Source organism: Tachypleus tridentatus, chromosome 13, assembly GCF_004210375.1.
Source record: "Tachypleus tridentatus isolate NWPU-2018 chromosome 13, ASM421037v1, whole genome shotgun sequence".
NCBI classification, from domain to species: Eukaryota; Metazoa; Arthropoda; class Merostomata; order Xiphosura; family Limulidae; genus Tachypleus; species Tachypleus tridentatus.
The window spans coordinates 68,248,930-68,272,355 of record NC_134837.1 but is presented as its reverse complement, the minus strand read 5'-3'; the positions used below and the strand labels follow the sequence as shown (position 1 = coordinate 68,272,355).

The 23,426-nt window shown below is 39.3% G+C and overlaps 1 protein-coding gene across 4 annotated transcripts in view; it reads right to left on the bottom strand.

Moving 5' to 3' along the window:
• IRSp53 (Insulin receptor substrate 53 kDa) overlaps positions 1-22,874 on the bottom strand; it is an 85,873-nt gene extending 62,999 nt beyond the window's left edge. For all 4 annotated transcript variants that reach the window (XM_076476139.1, XM_076476141.1, XM_076476140.1 and 1 more), the window contains exon 1: positions 22,698-22,874. In XM_076476139.1, the coding sequence (XP_076332254.1) occupies positions 22,698-22,745 (48 nt within the window). In that variant the 5' untranslated portion in view covers positions 22,746-22,874. The remainder of the gene's footprint in view (positions 1-22,697) is intronic.
• Positions 22,875-23,426: the final 552 nt, after the last annotated feature.

Here is a 23,426-nt window from a genome sequence, read left to right as displayed (position 1 = left end):
ATGGTGTGAAAGCTGGCAAAATATTGAGTAATGATGTTATGAAGGCTAGTTTAGTTGTATAGTAAAATGTAGATAATGTTCTGATCAATGTTAACTCCGTTTTATAGTATGGTGTGATAGTTGACAAACTATCGAGTGATATAGAGAACAAGGAGAGGCGGAAATTCACATTATTTAGGTAAAACCTTTGTAAATAATACCCAAAATCAATATTTAATTTTACTGTTTAAACTTTATCTATGCTCAGACTCTCAGTTGTTTCTTTCAACTCGAAGCCAATGTTTTGAGGATAGACTCGAGCTGCAAAGCCAACTAATGAAGATAGCCCCAGGTGGGATGCTGTGGTAAAAAAGATCGATGTTTAGTAGCATAGTGCAGTGAAAGTTGCAAATCGCAGAGGTAAAACGGAGATTCGTGGGACTCAATATACAAGCTATGAACTGGAGAAGTTCAGAGCCAGAATACCATGGGTGAATGGGGCCAATATCTTCAAGACAGGAGTATATGGTGGAGCACTATGGACGGAAATCACACTTTGTGGGCGAAAGGAGGTTGGTTGATTCAAGGAACCGGACAAGAAGAACATTAACCATCCTTTTTAAGACATCAAAAAGACAAGTTGTCAAAGGAATCGGACGATAATTAGATGGAATTTTGGAATCCTTCTCATACTTAGAGAAATGTAGGACAATAGCCTTGCATCAAGCATCATGAAAAACATTCTCCTTCTAGAGTAGATCAAAAACAACCTGAAGAAGAGCAAGAAAAGCAGGAGAGAGAGAGAGAGATAGTACAATATCTCATAGTGAACATCATCAGATCCGGCCGATTTGTTGCCAGACCAATAAAGATCAAGGAACAATTTTAGTTGTGCAGACAAGCAACATGAAAGAAAAGCTATTGTTCCGTCCGACACATGGCGGTCAAGAAAGCAGGGGAAGAGAGAAATATTTAAAAAATAAGCAAAGTTCTCGTCAACAGTATCGGCGATGCTCTGCATCAGAAACTTCCTGATCATTAGAGAACAAGATGAAGATGGGATGAGAAGCATGCTGCTAATTGACTTTTCAAATCTTGTCCCATATAACTTCGTAATTGGTGATAGAAGAGTTGTTAATTGTAGACTTAATCCAATATTCCTTTCAACTGTGTAGCATGGGCATGGGCCTGCTGGAAAGCAATGTTATAAAAAGGAGTGGGGTATCTACAAGTTATCCCAGGCCTGTTTCTGAGCCTTCCCTACCACCTCCTTGCAGGCTGGAAACAATCATAGACAAGAATAGTGTGGAAAAAGTGTCGATGTTGTATGTATAGAATGAACAACTATTTGAATAATGTGACCAGTTACTGCATCCACGTAGCCGCTAATACATTGTAAACCAAAGACATCAGGGTCGATTTTGAGAGAGAGAGAGAGAGAGAGAGAGAGAGAGAGAGAAAGAGAGGTGAAAGAGCGCAAGTCAGCCTGGTTCAACTCCCCTCGTGGAGGTGACATCGACCACGGCCAGTATATCTCAAAAATATAGGAAAATGATCACTGCCTTTTAGTTTACGGTTATCCCTCCAAGAAAAACGAAGGGGAACATGTATAAATCAATAGCAGTAAAAGATTGACTAGACATATGAAAGTATGTAAGAGAACCAGTACTAAAGACAGATTGTAATCTGAGAGCATACAATCCAGAATGACCCCTCTATAATCAATATCAGGACCATCCTAGAGGGGATTGTGCACATTAGTCTCCCAAGATGAAAAAGGTGAGAAGGCAACTGTTCTAAGAATGCATCCAAGTCTTAATGATCACAAGTCTCCCCATAAAAAAAAGTAAAAAGAACAAACAGTGATAGTACAACCCAAGAAAACACCCATGAGGCAGTAACTATCCGTGTATCGAGTGGTACAGACAAGGTAGGTGGACACGTGCTGGTTGACCAACAGTACCATCCTTCCGTGCACTCGTCTATCACACAAACTGTTATCTGGCATAAAGAAAACGGGTGGAAGGTAACTGTGTCGACAGGTTTCAGGAATTATTCCTATAAGGAAAGACACACAAGATGATAGGAATGAATCAAAAGACACACAAGATGATAGGAATGAATCAAGGCCTTAAAGTTATTCAGATTACAATAGACTTTAAAGAGGCCATTTTTACTTAGGTTGTTTGTTTTGTTTATATTTTGCATTTCGTGCAAAGCTACTCGAGGACTATCTGCACTAGCCGTTTCTAATTTAGCATTGTAAGACTAGAAGGAAGGCGGCTAGTCATCACCTCTCACCGCCAACTATTGAACTACTCTTTCACTAATGAATAATGGGATTGACCATCACATTATAACGCCCTCACGGCTAAAAGGTCGAGCATGTTTGGTGTGACGGGAACTCGAACCCGTGACTCTCAGATTACGAGTCAAACGCCTTGACCGCCTGGCCATACTGGGCCTTTACTTAGATGGAGATCCCTACTATTTACAACCACGCCTTTATTAGGAGGAGGTTTGTCGATCGACCTCCATGGAACCTGCACTGGGTCGAGTGGGCAGATCGTTGTCAGAAGACGTAGATTTCAACCACGAAGGGCATGAACAAACATTCTGCATCTCTGGACCACAGAAGGTGGACCCGAACAGACATCAGAAGGCAGGACTGAAGGTTGATTCATTCATTTAGTGTTTTATGGCACAAAGTAGCTAGGCTATCTGCGCCAAACGTCCAGTAAAAAGGCAAAAATAAATTAAATGTAGTAAAATACATAAAAGGGAATGAAGGTAAAACAAAACATCATTGAAAAACAGAAAAAGTACAAAACCAATGTTGAAACCTAGTCTACAATGTTAAAAGAGAAAGCAGAGTAAGAGAAGTTGTAAAGGACTTCCTGTAGCAAAATGGTAATGATTATAACACGCCAGGAAGACTAACAGGTAAGTACAAGAACCACCGTCAGTCATCTGAAGTTGATATTTCCAGTCCTGATTCCTGGTTATGTGTCATTATGGCCATTACTAAAAGGTAAAGTAATAAAAGTGTTAAATGACATGCAGCAAAAGTGTAATAACAACTCGCTAGGGCAACTAACGGGTAGTTCAAACGGATAGTTCAAACAGCAGCGTTAGTCACCTGAAGTTGGCCTTTCCATTCCTGGTGTCGAGTTATTTAATGTTCTGGCCATTTTACAATGTCAAATTGAACTACAGAGATTGAGACTGAAAAGGGAACCACAATTAAAAAGGTGTAATGAATAAATAAACATTTAAATGAGGTTAAAAAGATTAATGGCCATTAAAAAACTAAAACACTGTCCAATGTCACAGACAAACCCTGGGACAGAACATGTTTAAAATAGTGCCGTCGTTGAGAGTCGTAACGATGGCAGGAAAGTAAAATGTGGCTTATTGTGACATGAGTGTTACACAGACAACACATCGGTGCATCAGTCCCAGATAAAAGAAAACGATGAGTTAAAAACTGTGACCAATGCGTAGTCTAGTTAGAACAACTTCCTTCTTCCGAACCTTACGGAAGCTAGACGGCCAAAGCCCAATATAGGATTTTATTTGAAAAAGCTTGTTGTCACGTTGCTCACTCCAAGTGGACTGCCAGCTGGCACGAGCCGAGCCTTGAGTACAGGACCATAGTCCATGTATGGAATAGGCACAGTGGTGATAGTGCCAGAGCAGATAGATTTAGCTGCAATGTCTGCAAGCACATTCCCGCGAATACCAACGTGGCCTGGTATCCAGAAAAACTGGATAGAAGTAGATGTTAATGAGAAATGAGCCAGTTGGTTCTGAATATCAGTGAGAACAGAGTGTGAACCAACGTGAAGTGATTCCAAGGCCAGCAGAGAACTAAGGGAGTCGGTATAAATAGTGCAGTCAGAGTACTGCTCAGCTTCAATATGATCCAGGGCAAGAGATATGGCGTACAGTTCAGCAGTGAACACAGAAGTTGTAAAGAGGATTCTGCGTGCAACCACCGAACCGCAAACCATGGCAGAGCCCACAGAGTCACCTGATTTTGAACCATCCGTATAAATTGGAATAGAAAGGGCGTTCGAAAGATGTTCAGTAAATAAAAGACGGTACTTCCAATCGAGAGTATCTGCCTTTTTCAGATGACTTAAAGAAAGGTTACATCTGGGGGGTGTAATAAGCCATGGGGGAGATGGGCTGACCAGTGGATTCTGCAATGTTTCCCAAGGACAGACCCAATTCATCCAATTGTGCCTTGATTAAAAGGCCAAAAGGAGCAATAGCAGATCGTCTGTTTTGAAAAGGTAAGGCCCACTGAGGAAGGAATACACATCCCCAGGTGGGATGCTTTGGTAAGGAGCGAAGTTTTGAGATTCCACATATAAGCTCTGAACTGGGGAGGTGCAGAAAGCCCCAGTGCAGAGTCGAAGTCCTTGATGATGAATGGGGTCCAGCATCTTTAAGGCCAAGGGTCTGGCAGAGCCATAGACCATTGATCCATAGTCGAGTTTCGAACGAATAAGAGCACGATATATCTTTAACACAGAACATCAATCCGCTCCCCAACTGGCAATAGAGAGGACATGGAAGATGTTCAGCGCTCTTGTGCATTTGACCCGTAGCTGCTTTAAGTGTGGTATAAAGGTCAGCTTACGGTCAAAGATAAGCCCCAAAAACTTGGTTTCAGGGACCACTGGCAGCGAAACTTCACCGATACGGAGTTCAGGATCAGGATGGATACCCCGTTGGCGGCTAAAGTGCATGCAAACGGTTTTAGAGAGAAAAATTAAAGCCGTTCGCCATAGTCCAATTCAGTACACGATTGAGGGCAGTTTGTAGTTGCCGCTCAATATATCTCATGTTCGACGACTGAGACGAGATGTGAAAGTCGTCAACACGGAGCCCGTTTGCAACAGTGAGAGGGAGTTGTTCAGTGATGGCATTTATCTTTATACTGAAAAGTGTGACACTCAAAACAGCCCTGAGGGACTCCAAGTTCTTGTACAATAGAACGGGAAAGTGTCGAACCCACACGAACTTGGAATCTCCTGTCCATTAAAAATTTTTTAATAAAAATAGGTAAATGGCCACGTAACCCATATATATGGAGGTCTCGCAAATGTCATACCTCCATGTTGTGTCATAAGCCTTCTCAATGTCAAAGAATATTGAAACAAGATGTTGGCGTTTGAGAAAGGCTTCTCTGATTGATGTTTCAAGTCGAATTAGGTGGTTCGTGGTGGAATGCTGTCGTCGAAAACCACATTGGGTGGGCGAGAGGAGGTTGTTTGATTCGAGGAACTAAACAAGATGAGCATTAACCATCCTTTCTAAGGTCTTACAGAGACAGCTCGTCAAAGCAATTGGACGGTAGTGTGAAGGAATCTTTCCCAGGTTTAGAGAAGGGTAAAATAATAGCCTGGCGCCAGGCATCAGTAAAAACATTCTCCTGCCAGATCTGGTTAAAAGCAAGTAGAAGAATATCAAGAGAAGCAGGAGAGAGATAGCACAGCATGTCATAGTGTACATCATCAGGTCCAACAGATGTACTGCCAGACCGATGAAGGGCCATTTTCAGTTCCACCCATGTAAAGGGACAATTATAGTAAAAAAAGACAGTCAGTTCGAAAGAAAAGAGGTGAACGCTCTGCCCGGGTATTGATGGCCAAGAAGGTGGAGGAACAAGCAGAAGTGCTAGATATCCGGCAAAAGCTTTCACCTAGAGTATCGGCGATGCTCTGGACATCAGCTACCTCTTTGCCATCAGAGGGCAAGATGGAGAGGGGACAGAATTGTAGTACCCACTGACCTTTCGAATCCTGTCCCATACGACCTTGGAACTGGTGGTAGAAGATATGCTAGTTGTGAATTTAATCCAAGATTCCTTCTGGCTTTGACGTCTTACCCACCTAGCATGTGCACAGGCCCATTGGAAAGTGATGCGGTTCGAAAGTGTTGGATATCTACAGAAAGTATCCCAGGCCCGTTTTTGAGCCTTCCGTGCCAAGTGGCAAGCAGGATTCCACCACGGACGAGGATATCGTGGAAATTGTGTCGAGGTTTTAGGAATACACTGAGCAACTGTTTGTATAATACAGCCAGTTACCGCTGCCACACAGTCGTCTATTGATGGCTGTTTCACGATGGCAAGAGCAAGTTCTGTGAGAGCAGTGAAACTGGACCAGTCTGCCTGATCCAGCTTCCACCGGGGCACGCGGGTAGGGTGGCATCGACCACGACCAGTCTCTCTCAAAAGTATAGGAAAATGATCACTGCCTAATGGATTATTGTCAACCCTCCATGAAAAATGGGAAAATAATAAAAGGAAGCAAACCGAGAGATCAATAGCGGTAAAGAACTGACTAGGTGCGTGAAAATAAGTGGAAGAACTAGTACTGAAAAGAAAAAAAATTGTGATCAAAGAGCATACACTCTACAGAGCGACCTCTCTATTAATAACAGCACTTCCCCAGAGGGGATGATGTCCATTAAAGTCCCCCAGGATTAGAAATGGAGACGGCAACTGTTCAACGAGAGCATCAAGGTATGATTGATCATGTCTCTCCAGGGGCCAGGTAGAGAAAACAAACAGTGATGGTATGACCCAAGGTAACACGGATGGCTACGGCCTCCAAGGGTGTGTTGAGTGACAAAGACAGGGTGGGGACATGTTGATCAACCAATGGTGCTACCCATCCATGTACTCGTCCATCACGCAGCTTGTCATTTCTGTATAGAGAATACTCCCAAATGGTGACTGTATCAGCAGGTTTTAGAAATGTTTCTTGTAAGGAAAAACATACAGGATGGTGGGAAGCAATCAGTGTTTTGATATCATCCAGATTAGAATGTAAACCTCGACAGTTTTATTGTATCAAGGTGGCCATTTTTAATGATGGGTAGGTGAAGTGGCTGGAGAACCCTTCTGTTTAGGACAACGTCTTTTTTCCTTACTGTCCTTATTCGGAGAAGGTCTATTGACCTCCATGGATTCTGCTCTGGGTCGATTGAGCAGGTCTTTGTTGTTGGAAGGGGATTCCAGTGACTGAGGACGCGAACGAATGATTGTTTTGCATCATGGGGTTGGAGAAAAAGATGTATCAGAAGTAATGTCTGCATTTGAAACCAAAGGATGTGGATCTTGAGATTTGTTGGACTGTATGGGAGGAACATAGATGGGTGTATAAGTCGATTCATCAACCTTTTTAACCATGGAGGTCAAAAGGCTTTTCATTTGTTTTGAGAACGATTCTCTCGGAGGTACAGAGAGATCTGTCTGCACTCCCACTGTAGTTGTGGAACGAAGTGCAGCAGCATATGTCCGAGATGGAGTGGCGGACAGCAATTTCCGAGCCTCACAATAACTAATCTTATGGGTCATTTTCAAACGCTGCATCTCTTTTTCCTCCAACCATTTTGGGCAAGAACGAAAGTAGGAAGGGTGGGAACCATTGCAGTTGACACAATGTGGGTCCGTGTGACCCTCATAGGCATCGTGGTCCTTGCCACCACAACGAGCACATGTCAGGGAACCACGACAGGACGTCTTTGAGTGGCCGAACCTCTGACATTGGAAACATTGAAGAGGGTTTGGAATGTACGGCCGTACCCTGCAAATTAGATAACCTACCTTAATGGCGGCAGGTGCACGTGGTGATGTAAATTTCAAAACGAGGATATTTGTTGGCAGTGTAATTCCATCTTTGTGAGTGGAGATGTGCCTCACTGCAGAAACTTCTTGAGTGGAGAGACCAGCGAGAATCTTTGACTCGGGGACGTTCTTCAAGCCCCTCTCAACAATAACTCCTTGTGATGAATTCAAGATAGCATGAGGGATAACCTCAATAGGTACATCCCCAATTACCTTTGAATTCAAGAGAAGCTCATTGTGTTGGGATTAGAATGTTTCAACCAATATGTCTCCAGATCGAAGCTTCTTTACTGACTTTGGAGAGCCAGCAAGCAGCAAGTCCCTCTAGTTCCTTCTGAATAAAAAAGGGGGCATTTGCCCTAAAGGTTTTTCTGAAAGAGAATGTAATATAAGAAAATGGGGTACAGGTGCTACAGATGTTGAAGATTGCTGCTCAGAGTCTTCAAGACGTGGTCGTTTACGTATTGACTGTTTTTTCACTATTTTAATTTTTTTATTGGAGGATCCATAGGAAAAAAGGAAAATTTCGGTACCCACTGACCCCACCCACCATGGAGCCCTTCGAGGAGATGCACTACAATGTCATGCAAGGACATTGTAGCAACGCCAGGGTTTCGTGAGCACTATACCCAAACACCAGCGTCAGACACAATGTCCACAACACTTGCTGAGAAGATCGAACACTAGTACTTGGTTGACCCTAGCTCAAGTGGGCCAGCCGATTGACCCAAGGGGGCCACCCAAAGGCCGCCCGTCTACAGGAATTCAAGGCCAAAGTGGTGTGTTAGGGTTGGACCCCTCAACCACCAGGATCCTCTCCTCCCCTTCACGGGTCGCCACGCACGGCAAACACGTGGGTGGATGTTTAGATCCCAGAAGAGGTAAACTGAAACAGAACCTTCCCTGGGAGGTCCCCTCACCATGAACAGGAATCCTCACCGAGGGTGGACTGAAAGAAATAGGCTCAGACAGTCATTGGAAGGAATGGGGAGGAAGAGAGACAGAAGTGGACTTTTCAGGTCGTTTATCCATAGAGGGCAAAATACTTTATATAGTTTCACAATCACTGTTGAAGGCGTGGAAAAAATGTCTGCACTATGAAATGGAGTGGGGAACAATAACCTTGGGTCTTGTGGTAAGAAATGTTATGGACAGTGCTTAAACATTGTACATATTTCTTCTCCACCCACTTATGGCAAGATCGGTAGTAAGAGTGGTGGTGGTAATCATCACAGTTGATGCAGTGAAAGTCCATGACACTCGTATGCGTCATGGTCTTTGTCACCACAATGGACATCCATTGAAGAACCATGGCACGATGCCTTCGAATGTCTGAACCACTCACACTGGAAACATTTGAGAGTTAGATAAGAATGGCCACACCTTACAGTACAGATAATCTACATTCTTCTGTCAAGGCGATATAAATGTTAAACTCAACACATTTGTCAGTATCATAATACTGTCCCTGTTAATGGAGATACGGTGCACAGCAGTAATGCCTTAGCTGAAGAAACCAGAAAGGATCTCCGACTATTGGAGGTTTTTCAAATCCCTCTCAGCTATAACTCCTCTGGAGGAATTCTAAGTAGCATGGGAAGCAATCTCAATGGGTATATCCCTAATGGTGTTTGACCTCAGAAGGAGTTTTTTTATACGGGAATTCAAGGCCAAAGTTATATTGGTTGGTTGTGTTGGCGTTTTATGGCGCAAAGCAACTGGGATATCTGCGCCAAACATCCGATAAAAAGTTAAAATTAAAGTAAAATTATTAAAATTCGTAAAAAGGAATCAAGTTAAAACGAAACAGTTTAATTTTAGGATTAAATAAAATTAAATTAAATTTTTATACCTATTTTACAACAGTAAGAGAAAAACTACAGTAATACAAGTTGCAAAGGGCTTTCTGTAGCATAATTTTAATTATAACTCGCCAGGATGACTAACATCAGCGTTAGTCACCTGAAGTTGGCCTCTCCAGTCCTGGTTTCGAGTTATTTGACGTTACGGCCATTTTCTAATTTCATATCTAACTCGCTGTACCTTAATTTTTAAAAATGAATCACATTAAAAAAGGTCTAATTTATAAACTATGTTGTTTTGAATTGAGCACCAAGCTACAGAATGGGCTATCTGCGCTCTGCCCACCACGGGTATCGAAACCCCGATTTTAGCATTGTAAGTCCACAGATATACCTCTGAGCCACTGGGAGGCCTTTATAAACTAAAAACCTAAATTTTTTTAAAGGCCATTAATCTTTTTAATGCTAAAGAACATTTGTAAGGTGGACAAGCGTCACCATCACCAATGACACAGTCTAACATTACGGATAAACTTTGGGACAGAACATGTTTAAAATGGTGCCTTCGTTGAGAGTCCTAATGACAGCAAGATAGTAAAATCTGGCTTATTGTGACCTGAGTGTCACACAGACAACACATTGGTGCGTCACTTCCAGATAAAAGAGGACGATGAGCTAAAAACTGTGACCAATGCATAGTCTAGTTAGTACAACTTCCTCTTTCCAATTATTATTGAAACAAGATAGCCAAAGTCCAATAGAGGGTTTTATTTGGGAAAGCTCGTTTTCACGTTCCTCAATCCAAGTCGACGGAAAACTAGCATGGAGTCGAGCCTTGAATATAGGACCATAGTTCGTGTATGGAATAGGCACAGCAGTAATCGTGCCAGAGCAGACATTTAATTGCGGTGTCAGCGAGCCCGTTCCCGCGATTACCAACGTGGCCTGGTATCCAGAAGAATTGGATAAAGTAGATGTTAAAAGAGAAAAGGGGCAAGTCGGTTTTAAGTATCGGCGAGAACAGGATGAGAACTACCGTGAAACGATTCCAGGGCCAGTAGAGAACTGAGTGAGTCGGTATAAATAGTGCAATCCGAGTACTGCTTAGCCTCTATGTGATTCAGAGCAGGAGAAATGGCTTAAAGTTTAGCAGTGAACACAAACTGTGGAGGGGATTCTGTGCACAACCACCAAACCACAACACACTATTGCAGAGCCCACAGAGACAGGTGATTTTGAACAATCCATATAAATAGAAAGGGAAGGATGTTTCAAAAGATGTTCAGCAAATAGAAGACGGTACTTCTAAGAGTATTTGCTTTTCTCAGATGACTCAAAGTAAGATCACATTTGGAGATTGTAATAAACCATGGCGGGATGGGCTGACCGGTGGATACAGCAATATTATCCAAGGCCAGATCCAATTCATCCAACTGCACCTGGATACGAAGGCCAAAAGGAACAATGGCATATCGTCTTTTCTGAAAATGCATGGCTCACTGAGAAAGGAAAACAACCCCAGTGGGATGCTGTGGTAAGGATCGAAGTTTTGAAGCACACAGTGAAGACAGTTGCAAATAGCAGAGATGTAGAGAAGGTTTATGAGACTATGTATAAGCTCTGGATTGAGGAAGTGTGGAAAGTGCCAGTGCAGATTCGAAGTGGTTGAGTCTAACAATGCAAAATACATATTTTTCATTTACGTTCATTGGCCTTAAGATTTTGGCCAGCAGTGTATAAGGAGGTCTCGCAAAATGCCATACCTCCATGTTGTATCGTAAGCCTTCTGAAAGTCAATGAATATTGATACAAGATGTTTGAGAAAGGTTTCTCTGACATTAAGTTGAATCAGGGTGTCCACGGTAGAGCGCTGTCGTCGGAACTCGCACTAGGTGGGCAAGAGGAGGTTGTTTGATTCGAGGAACAAAACAAGACGAGCATTAACCATCTTCTAAGGTCTTACAGAGACAACTCAAAGCAATTGGACGGTATTTTGAAAGAATCTTGAGATCCTTCCTAGGCTTAGAGAAAGGTAGGACAATAGCCTGCTTCCAGGCATCAGGAAAACATTCTCCTGACAGATCTGGTTAAAAACAATCAGAATAATAGCAAGAGAAGCAGAAGATAGATGGCGCAGCATTTCATGATGTACATCAGGTCCAACCAAAGTACTGCCAGACCAATGAAGGGCCAGTTTGAGTTCCATTAGTGTAAAGGGACGATTACAGTCAGAGACAATCAGCTTGAAAGGAAAGAAACGATTGCTCTATTCGAGTCTTGATGGCCAAAAAGGTGGAGGAAGAAGCAGAAGTGTTAGTTACTGAGCAAAAGCTTTCACCTAGTGTATTGGCGATGCTCTGGGTAACAGCTACTTCCTGGCCATCAGAGAGCAAGATCGAGAGGAGGACAGCGTTATATTGCTAAATAACCTTCCGAATCTTGTTCCAAACGACTTTGAACTGGTGGTAGAAGATATACTGGATGTGAACTTAATCCAAGTTTCCTTCTGGCTTTCACATCTTACCCATTGAGCGTGTGCACGGGCCTGCTGGAAAGCGATGTGGTGCGAGAGTGTGGAATACCTACAAAAAGTATCCCAGGCCCGATTTTGAGCCTTCCATGCCATATGGCAGGCAGAATTCCACCAAGGACAAAGATATTATGGAAACTTGTCGAGGTTTTAAGAATACATTGAGCAGCTGCTTGTATAATACAGTCAGTTACTGCTGCCACACAGTCGTCTATTGATAGCTTACAGACAATGGCAGGATCAAATTCTGTGAGAGCAGTGAAATAAGGCCATTTTACTTGATCCAGCTTCCACCAGGGCACGCGGGTTGGGTGGTATCCACCACAGTTAGTCTCTCTCAAAATTATAGGAAAATGATCACTGCTTTGTGGATTACCACGTCAACCCTCCAAGCAAAATGGGAAAATATTGAAAGGGAGCAAATTGAGAGATCAATAGCAGTAAAAGACTGACTAGGTACATGAAAATAAGTAGAAGAACCAGTACTGAAAAGAGAAAGGTTGTGATCAGAGAGCATACACTCTATGAAGCGACCCCTCCCTATCAATATCAGCACTTCTTCAGAGAGGATGATGTCCATTAAAGTCCCCCAGGATTAGAAAGGGAGACGGCAACTGTTCAACGAGAGCTTCAAGGTCTGATTGATCATATGTCTCTCCAGGGGCCAGGTAGAGAGAACAAACAGTAATGGTATGACCCAAGAAAACACGGATGACTACGGCCTCTAAGGGTGTGTCGAGTGACAAAGACAGGGTGGGCACATGCTGATCAACCAAAAGTGTCATCCCTTCATGCATTCGTCCATCACACAGTCTGTCATTTCTGTACAAAGAAAACCGCCTAAAGGTGACTGTATCGGCAGGTTTCAGAAATGTTTTCTGTAAGGAAAGACATACAGGATGGTATGAAGCAATTAGTGTTTTGATGTCATCCAGAGTAGAACGTAAACCTCAACAGTTCCATTGTATCAAGGTGGCCATTTTTATTAATTTGTAGGCGAACTGATTGGAAAACCCTTCTGTTTACGACCACGTCTTTTTTCTGTACTGTCTTTATTCAAAGAAGTTTTGTCGACCTCCATGGATCCTGCCTTGGGTCGATTGGGCAGGTCTTTGCTATTGGAAAAGGATTCCAGCGACTGAAGACGTGAACGAATGATCGTTTTGCATCTTTGGGTGGGAGAAGATGTATCCGAGGAAATGCCTGTACCTGGAACCAAAGGAAGTGGATCTTGAGATTTGCTGGAATTTATGTTCGGGTCAGATGTGTGTTTAAGTGGATTCATCAACTTTTTTAACCATGGAGGTCAAAAGACCTTTCATTTAGTTTGAAAACGATTTTTTTGGAGGCAGAGAGATCCGTCTGCACTCCTACTGTAGTAGTGGAATGAAGTGTGGCCAGGCATGGCCAAGTGTGTTGAGGCGTGCGACTCGTAATCTGAGGGTCGCGGGTTCGCATTCCCTTCGCACCAAACATGCTCGCCCTTTCAGCCATGGGGGCGTTGTAATGTTACGGTCAATCACACTATTCGTTGGTAAAAGAGTAGCCCAAGAGTTGGCGGTGGGTGGTGATGACTAGCTGCCTTCCCTCTAGTCTTACATTTCTAAATTAGGGACGGCTAGCACAGATAGCCCTCGAATAGCTTTGTGCGAAATTAAAAAAAAACAAACCGAGATGAAGTGGTGGACAGCAGCTTTCGAGCCTCAGGATAAGTAATGTTATGAATCGTTTTCAAATGCTGCACCTCTTTTTTCTCCAACCATTTAGGGCAAGGACGAAAGTAGGACGGGTGAAGGCCATTGAAATTAACGCAATGCGGGTCTGTTTCACACTCACAGGCATCGTGATCCTTGCTACTGCAACAAACACACGCCAAGGAACCACAACATGATGTCTTCGAGTGACTGAACTGCTGACACTGGAAACATCTGAGAGGATTTGGAATGTATGGCCGTACCTTTCAATCAAGATAACCTGCCTTGAGGTGGCAGGTGGACGTGGTGATGTAAATATTAAAATGAAGATATTGGTCGGCATCATATTTCCATCTTTGTGAGTGGAGATACACCTCACTGCAGAAACTCCTCAGGTGGAGAAACCAGTAAGAATCTCTGACTCGGGGATGTTCTTCAAATCCCTCTCAACAATAATTCCTCGTGACGAATTCAAAGTAGCATGGGGTGTAACCTCAATGGGTATATCCCCAATCGCTTTTGAATGCAAGAGGAGTTCACTGTGTTGGGATGTGGATGTTTCAACCAATATGTTACCAGAGCATGACTGGAGAGCTAGCCAGTACTCTAATCCCTTTTGAATAAAAATGGGAGGCATTTGCCCTAAATGTTTGTCTGAAAGAGAATGTAATATAAGAAAATCAGGTACAGGTGTTACAGATGTTGAAGGTTGCTGCTCAAAATCAAGACGTGGTCGTTTACCTATGGATTGCCTTTCTAGTATTTAAGTTTTTATTTGGGAGATCCATAATAACAATAATGTTTCGGCACCCACCATGCAGCCCTACGAGAGGACGCACTACATTGCCAAACAAGGATACTGCGGCAACGCCAGGGTTTCGTGAGCACTACACCCAAACACCAGCATCAGATACAATGTCCACAACACTTGTTGAGAACATCCAATACTGGTACTTGGTTGACTATAGCCTAAGTGGACCAGCCGATTGACCCTAGGGGGCCATCCCAAGGCCGCCCTTCTACAGGAATTCAAGGCCAAAATGGTGTGTTAGGGTTGGACTCCTCAACCACCAGGACCCTCCCCTTCATAGTGATCATGTGGGTGGATGTTCGGTTCCCAAAGGAGGTAAACTGAAGATAGAGAAACGTCCCAGGGATGTCCCCTCACCACCTACAGGTGTCTATTTTGAGAGGCACTTTAAGAAAGCCTCACAAAAGTTCAAAATGATCTGAAGAGATTCGTGATGAACTGCAGTTATGAAAGATTTGCTAGCAGGGTTATAATGACCAAGAGAAAACATTCAACTGCATATATGCAAGTGCACGTTTATGTAGATAATTTCTTATAATTTAAGTTATTCATTTTGTGGTATGCACGTGATTGTGCGCGTTATATTTGCAACATGCCTTTTATTTCTCACACACGAGAGTGGATAAAGATCAGTTGTTTTGGGGCTATTTTTCAGTCCACGACAAAAGTATTTTGTTATAGAATTCACTTTTTTTCTATTTTACTGAGAAATAATTGTTACAGTTAGAGCTTTTATTATCTTTCTATGTTAAACAGATTTTCTCTGAAAGTAGCATGTTGCTTGTGTATAATGTCATTTTGTGTCGTCCTTCCCCCTATTTGTGTAGTCTGTTAGACTAACCCTTCTAAATAGAATATGCAACATCTTAGTTCTTATGGTTAATCATTTTGTATTTGAATCTTGCATGTCTATTAAATGGTATTTATTTGTTAAATGGCTTATTTTTGTGCGTTATGTTGAATACACATCGAAATTTAGTGTGTGTGTTTTTTTGTAATTACTTCATCTTAGGTGTTGGATGTATTTAATATTTGACACTGATTTTTTCTAAAAACCTAAAATTAAAAGGTGTTTCTTTTATAATGTTGCACTTGTAACGGATTTCATAAACACGCAGTTAACCTATTTTTATTTTGTATTATAGTTAACTGTAGTTTTTATTAAATGTTTATGTCGTCTATGTGGCATTTAACTGTTTATAGAAATAACGTTAACATGCTTCTTTATTATGTTGAAAGTTTGATTTTAAGGGTCGGATCGAGGTCAAGTTTGAATCACTGATAAGCAGACAAATTAGATATTTGGGTGTATTGCACGTTTTTCATTACCTACATTAATATGGGAAAATAAAATTATTTCGTTTAGCCTGTTTGTGTAGTTTTGGTTCAAGTATATTGTTCAAAAACCCTTGAAATTTGTTTAGTTACTTTTTTTATGAAGAATAACAGACATTATTCTGGCTACAGGGTATTGTAGCAGCTTTACAAATTATTTTAGGATATGGCAAACGACTGTAATGTCCTTCACTGGCTGATTAGACTGTCTATATTCCAGCCAATGAATGATCAGTCATGTAGTGACACCATTACAAAGTGAGGCTACAATGTTTCTTTTATGAATAAGTAGCCTTGGCACCCACAGAGTTCAACCTGGTTGTCAAAGTATTTAGTCTGATAAATATCTGTCCCGAGATAAAGTTGCCAAACCATTCACTGAGCTAGTAGAGACGATCATTCCTTTTTCTATACAAGCATGCAAACAGTTTATGTTCTACGTATCAATAAAGATTGTTTCACTTTACGCGTATCGTCTTATATTTCATGGCGCTTAAAACTCCATTAGTTTACAAATTTCCTCCTCAGTCCTCCCGTTATTAAACAAACTTACCAGATATTTACGTGAAAAAATCAGTTTAACTTAGAAACCACATTGTTAACCGCTATTTCAAAGGAAACAAAGTGGCAAAATTAAACACTTTACAGAATTACTGGTAAATAGTTACTTTCAAAGCCTAAAAGTACTTAGAAAAGTGTTACATGAAAAATAACACTACGTACAAGATCCATGTTTCACACGATTAGTTATTTAAAAAGACAAAACTAAAAACATGAAACCGTTTCACAACGTCATCGTAAATCTTTTCGTAATATCAAAGAATTGTGTTTATTTTCTTACAGTGGACTATCTGCTGTGTCCACCGATGGGAATCGAACCCTTGATTTCGGCATTGCAAATCCGAAGAGCTGACTGTATCCCATCGGGGGGTAAGAACACAACAGAAAACACAGCTATGTACTAAAACAATATTTATAAATTAATGTTTCTCAATTCTCCGCTGAGTGTCGTATTAAAACGGTTACTTACACTGATGAACGCTACATAAAGTATTTAAGACAACATAAGATACTATTTTCCTCTGAACATAATTATTTCTTTCAAGGCGTATAAATTAATGTTCTTTTTCATCCAGTCCAAAGTTAGTAGTACGGGTTTCTTATCGTATTATTTATAACAAAAGAAGAGATACCCAAGTCTTCAAGACATCACACGTAAAAATCCCCAGAGAAAATTGTCTCACCACAAAACTCCCTATTTTCTTTCTCCTTACATTTAATATCAGCTTAACATGCTGTGGTTTATATTTTTTGTTAAACGATAATAACAATTTTAATGGTTATTACGAGGATAAAAAAATCTAAGTATAGAGTAACATAAGGCCATATTAAGGAAACAGAAATTGAACACAATTACCGCAGTCACCTCATCACAATATTCAAGGATCCCCTTGTCCAATAGAAAAAGAAAACCAAAAATTAGATGCATCATTGGATAACGTTATCTCTGTCGCTGTTATAACAGTGATTTTAATCGTTTCATTTAAACTCAACTTTTTATCGACATGTTTTTACGGCTTGCTTTCATAAATGCTCATTCGGCCATTTAACAAGGTACAATTTAACAAGGTACAATTTCGTTGTCATTACCTTATTGTTATTTCATATATTATCTACCTATCGCTTGTGTTTATGTATTGTTGGAAATATGGTTCTTAAATATTATTGAATTATATGACTTACTTATGAAATAGGTTTAAGTACGTTTAGTATACCTGCCATCCAAATATTTGTGTTATAACGAGGATGAACATGTTTAACGTATTTTAGACTTCTAACCCTTGTTCAAATTGGACAAGATAACAAGAAGATAGCAGGTTTACTTCCACCAAATACCTAGCTTACTGTGATGGCAGGTTATTATTACCTTCTCAATGGATTTGGACGAAAGCTGGTATACATCTGGACTATGAACAAACTTAAATTAGTTTTTTTGGGGGAAAAGATTACATCAAGGTAATTAAAATCCAAAGATTGTTCTGTTAAAAGGGGGATAGAGTTTTCACATCTTTTTTTAATCCAGCCAAAAATGATCGAATTTGGATGAAACTTGGACATTCCAAGATTATTCATCATTGTCCTGCTTAAAATGTCTGTCTGTTGATAACGACGGTCACATTTTCCTGTTTTTGAGAACCAAACATGATCAAGTGTGTGCCAGAGACGCGCTACTGAGTAACCCCAAAATAATTATATCTTATTGAAAATTATTCTTCTTGCAAGTCTTCAAGAGTTAACTTACTATTCTACAATGATGTTAATAAGATTCATTAACTTCTATATAGTTTATGTTGAGCATTTATGTTTTTGTAGGTTATTTTATAAATAATTTCTATCGCATTTTCCTTAAAATCTTGTTTATTTACAATTTATTTTTCACAAATTCAGGGAAAGTGGTATTTATGAAAAAAATTATTTAAATAACCTTCAGATAATTCTCATTTGGATATAGTATACTTTACCTGATAATCATTCAAGATTTTTATTTGGCTACAACCGGACCTAACTGCCACCCGGATAACGACGTGTAGATAATTCTTTAGATACAAGTTATATTTGTCTGAAAGCACCGAAATTTAATTGTTAGTAAGCCTAAACCTTTGTAGCAGAAATTCTTTTGTAAGAAGGAAACATGTTCATTTATTCCCTTAACTCTTCCGTGACAAAGAAATCTCGTTAGAACAACGCTTCTAATGATTATTTAGATTTTTATTGCCTTACATTATCTCCGTAGTTGATGTATTACAACAAACTGCTGTTTGAGTTTTCACTCTAAGAATCTTGTCACGTGTCTCACACTCGGAGTAGGGGGGTTCAGCTAACAATATCGTTAAAGAATTACACATTACTTTTTGACTGCTACATGCATACCATATTAAACTTCACAAGAATGTTTCACATCTCAAACGGATGACGACGGGATTTCCTGTTTTTCAAGCTTTTTACCACTTACTTTTTTTTTTTAAACCGCTAACTTATACCAAAAAATGCATAATTTTCAAAGAGAGCCTTCTAATAATACATTTACGTGTGTGTGCGTGTGTGCGCGCGCATAACATCTTACGACGCATTACTTTGTGTTTAAAGTGGCACAAAAACTCATTCAATGAAAGTACAAGGCTTACAGACAGTGTGTTAAATAAATAAAACAGACAGACGAAACGCGAGGATAAACAGCGGCTATGATCAATAGGAGTCACTAACATAACGTAAGAATCTATGGTAGCTAGGGCTAAAAGTAGGCACCTGTATCCCATAAGAACAAATGGTAGATAGGATTGAGTGAATAAACGTACTTTTTCGAATGGTTTTGTATGCGTTACTATCAATAATACTAACAAAAAGTACATTCGCTTAATGAAACAGTTAAATCTAATATAATGTATTTATATCGATTATCGTAACACTTTGTTGTTGTCACACCTACCGATTTATTTTTAATGCGTTCTTGAACGTTCTGTTTACTATAGTTAGACATTTTACGTCTCTAAAGTTTACAAGGTTGTCATACAGGCCGATTACTCATTTCACAGAGTATTGGGAGTAGAAGGCGGCTTACCTATCACCACCATTCAGCTGGTTGGTCCTAGAAATGTTTCATAGACACATTTTGTTTTTTAAAATTTATAGTGCATACTGGGAGAGGGGATAAATTTTGATAAAAAGTTTAGGAAGAACGACCTGACATTAACAATGATGAAGCCGGAAGGCGAAACGTTGGTTAAAACAATAACAATGAATTATATGTATGTATGTATATATATATATATGGAATATAAAGGTCGTTTTTCTAAGCCTCACACAAACTATAAAAATTTAGGTTCCTTCCGAGCTTGGTGTAGAAAAGGCGATCTCCCCCCCCCCAAGAAAAAAAAAAAAAAAAAGACACCCATAGTTTGAAATATAGCAACAAGTTTAGCAACACTAGCACCGTTATGAAGTTTGGGTTAATCGTAAAATTGGTTTCATCATTTCCTTACAGTTCGTAAATTAACCAAACATTAGAATATAAATAAATACGGAAAAATTTTTTACATTCACGTGGCCACCGAGCTTAGTGTTCTGTAGGCCTTCATTTTAAGCGTCACTGCGAATTATGTGGCTCTGATCGTACGAACATAGTGCTCGCTAGAAGTTACGACATTTACTTGTACAGCGTGCAATTCAATATAGTGGGATAACACTTAGTCATCTGTAAAATGTTTATTTTGTTTCCTTGTTGTTTGATATTCGTATTAAGCTATCCAAGCACTATCTGTCTATAGCCGACCCTAATTTTGAACTGAGAAAAATTGAGGAAAAAGCAGCTTCACCAAAGTACTTTCCACCAATTCTTGTAATATTGTCTGACCAAATAAGATTTGACCGTCACTCTCAAATGTATCCCTGTGTCCAAAGTAGATTTGCTTCAGCTGGATGACAGCAATTGGATCCGCAGACCGACGGTTGGCCACTATTGGGCCACGCTCGGCTCGTTAAAAATATTTGATCAATTGTAAGAAAAAATAAAGTAATAATCTGCTGTTAGTTTTGAATACATTTCAAAATATACAGGAACCGCTACTAATTATAAAGAAATATGAAAACGTGGTTATTTAAAAGATGACACTGAAATGTCGCTAGCAATTACAGGAAGCATACAGCATAATTAACTTATTACAAAGAAGGAACAGAAACGTTTCGCACATTCGCACACATTCTTTGTTAACCTGAAGATGACCTAGGAAGGTTGAAACGTTGTTCTCTGCTTCTCAATAAAAGTGTTAATATCCATACCAGCCGTTCCGACATACATTTTTATTTCAAGTGGGTTTCTCGTCATCAAAACACGTTGAGTTTCAAGGAAAGTGGAAAAAATTCTTAAGTAACTAAGTACATTTTTCTTGGGTTAACTTAACTTTCTTTTCAGCCGCGGCATATTGGCTCATATAATGGCTTCGAGTATTTCAAGTACAAACTTTTAATTCACAGTTCTGTCATCTCTTGATCGATTTGAAATCTAATTACAGGTTTGGACTCAGAAGATTAAACCCTTTCGACTGATGTATTTAACCAGCTCAAAGTATCATAGTTTAACTTAGTTAAAATCTGCCTAAAACCCGCGGCTATTTAGGATTCCCCTCTTATTTTATGATTTTTCAAAGTATTTGTATACTTTCTTTGCGTAGCCTAATGACTAGCGTGATGGACTGCTAACTAGAAGATTCATGCTTCCTAAGACTGTGCTTTGTATGCATTTTGAGGCTATAGTTGCGTTATAAGAATGACGGTCAAATTTCACTAGTCTATCAGTGTATCAAACAGTAGCATGATTTCATTTATGCTATTATAACTACGTCATGATAAAGCAAGAGCAAAGTAGTTTTTGTGTAGGTTTTGTATTTTCTTGCAAATATTTGTCTGATATTACTGCTTAATGTTTAAACGATTATTTTCTATTATTATGTTTTACACTTAAGACTATTTGCATTATAAAGGAAATATATGGATTTAGGGTTCATCTAAATTTTTCAAGCTAACTGAAACTTGAAAAATATTATTGGGTTATGGCCGAAAATATCAACAGAGTAGGTCGTAACTAGTAATTAGTACACCGTCATCGTTATTAGTGTTCATTTTCCAGAGTATGAAAGCACGACATTTCTAGTATTTTTTCTTATACAGCTAGTTTTATTAATTTCTCATTTTGTTTTTTGTTTCGGAATTTTCGTGCAAGCTTAACAGTGGTTTATCTGACTATGAATCCCAACTTTCATGGTTCGCGCACCTTTGCCTCAAACTTTCACTCCCTAAATTAGGGCAGTAGTGTTTTATAAGGTTGGCGGTCAAATACCAGTATTTCATTACAGAAATCCAAGATTTAGCGGCGAGTGCTGCTGGTTAGCTGCCTCTTCTATAGCCCATCAATTTAAAGTTAAGGACGATTAGCGGCGTGTAACACAAATAACCTTCATGTCGTTTTGTACGAATATCCGAAACATGCGTTTTCCATTTTTTACATTCTATACTATCCTTATTTTAATTCTAATACTTTCATAATTATATTTTAGAAATTCCACATTTCAGTAACTCAATATTTCTCCATTTTATTTTTAACAAGTCATTCCATTATTTTATTTTTAACAAGTCATTCCATTATTTTATTTTTAACAAGTCATTCCATTATTTTATTTTTTAACAAGTCATTCCATTATTTTATTTTTTAACAAGTCATTCCATTATTTTATTTTTAACAAGTCATTCCATTATTTTATTTTTTAACAAGTCATTCCATTATTTTATTTTTAACAAGTCATTCCATTATTTTATTTTTAACAAGTCATTCCATTATTTTATTTTTAATAACTCAAAAGGTTTTTAAACTTGTTTTCCATAAGCCATTAGGCCATCTTGTATTTAAATAATTCGAGATATTTTTCTATTTTAATTTTTAATAAAAACCATTCTTCTATTCTATAATTCAACATTTCTCTCTATTTCATTTTTAATGAAGCCATTCTGCCATCTTGTTTTTAAATAACTGAACAGATTTCTTTATTTGTTTTTCTTCCAAGTTGAATAACTGAAGAAGTTTCTTTTTTTGTAACCAAAATAATGTCTCTATTATTTTCTATAAACTCAAGGTATTTCTGTTCTGTTCCTGTGATAGTTTAAAATCGTTGATTTTTATTTTTGTAACAACGAAACACAGTTCTGTAGTTTTTCATAGGTTTTTTATTTTGTAACTCAAAACACTAGTTTAGTTTTTCGATAACAAACGACATTGTAGTAGATTGGGCTATTTTATTACCCCTAATTATTCTACACTTCTTGAGACAACTTAGAAACCCACGTTACTTACCTTATAAGCCCCATCTATCAACTTTCCAACTTCTTCGCTCTCTGTCATGATCAGTGCTACACGACCTGCTCACAAACTATATACCACTAAAATGGTTCTACCATCTGCTTCTATGCTGTTCCTCTTACCGCCAGCTTCACGCTTCTACGGTCGTATGCTGTATGACTCTTTCGTTCGAAGTGAAAACGGCCTAATTTTTGTGACGTCACAGTCTCTGCACATTTTTAGCCACGCGTACGATCGTAACCACGTGCAGTGTGAGCTCGAGGCCAACTGCCAACAAATTCAATAAACCAATGGCATTTGTTATTTTAGCATTATTTTAGACGTTCCCGAAACAATCACCTTCACAGTGTAAAAACTGCAGTTAATACACTGTTCGACTTGCCTATGGTTTCCGTGTGCGAATTTACATAAAACGATTTCATTCATTCTGTGACAAACGTTGAAATAAAACGGTGGATAATTAATAATATGAAACAAACTGTAGAGTCTTTACTTTTAGAAAAAGTGTCATAGTTAAGTTATATTGTATCATAATTCGAAACTGTAATTTCAGGAGATTATAAACAACCAGTGTGAAATGTTATTTATTGTTAAAAAGAGTATACGTCATCCTAATAAGAAAATTATGATTTAAAAAGTGTATGAAGTAATTTCTGTGGAAAGTCGTAATTAGAGCACGATACTTGTACCACGTTTTATATATGACATATTGTTACAAGAAGG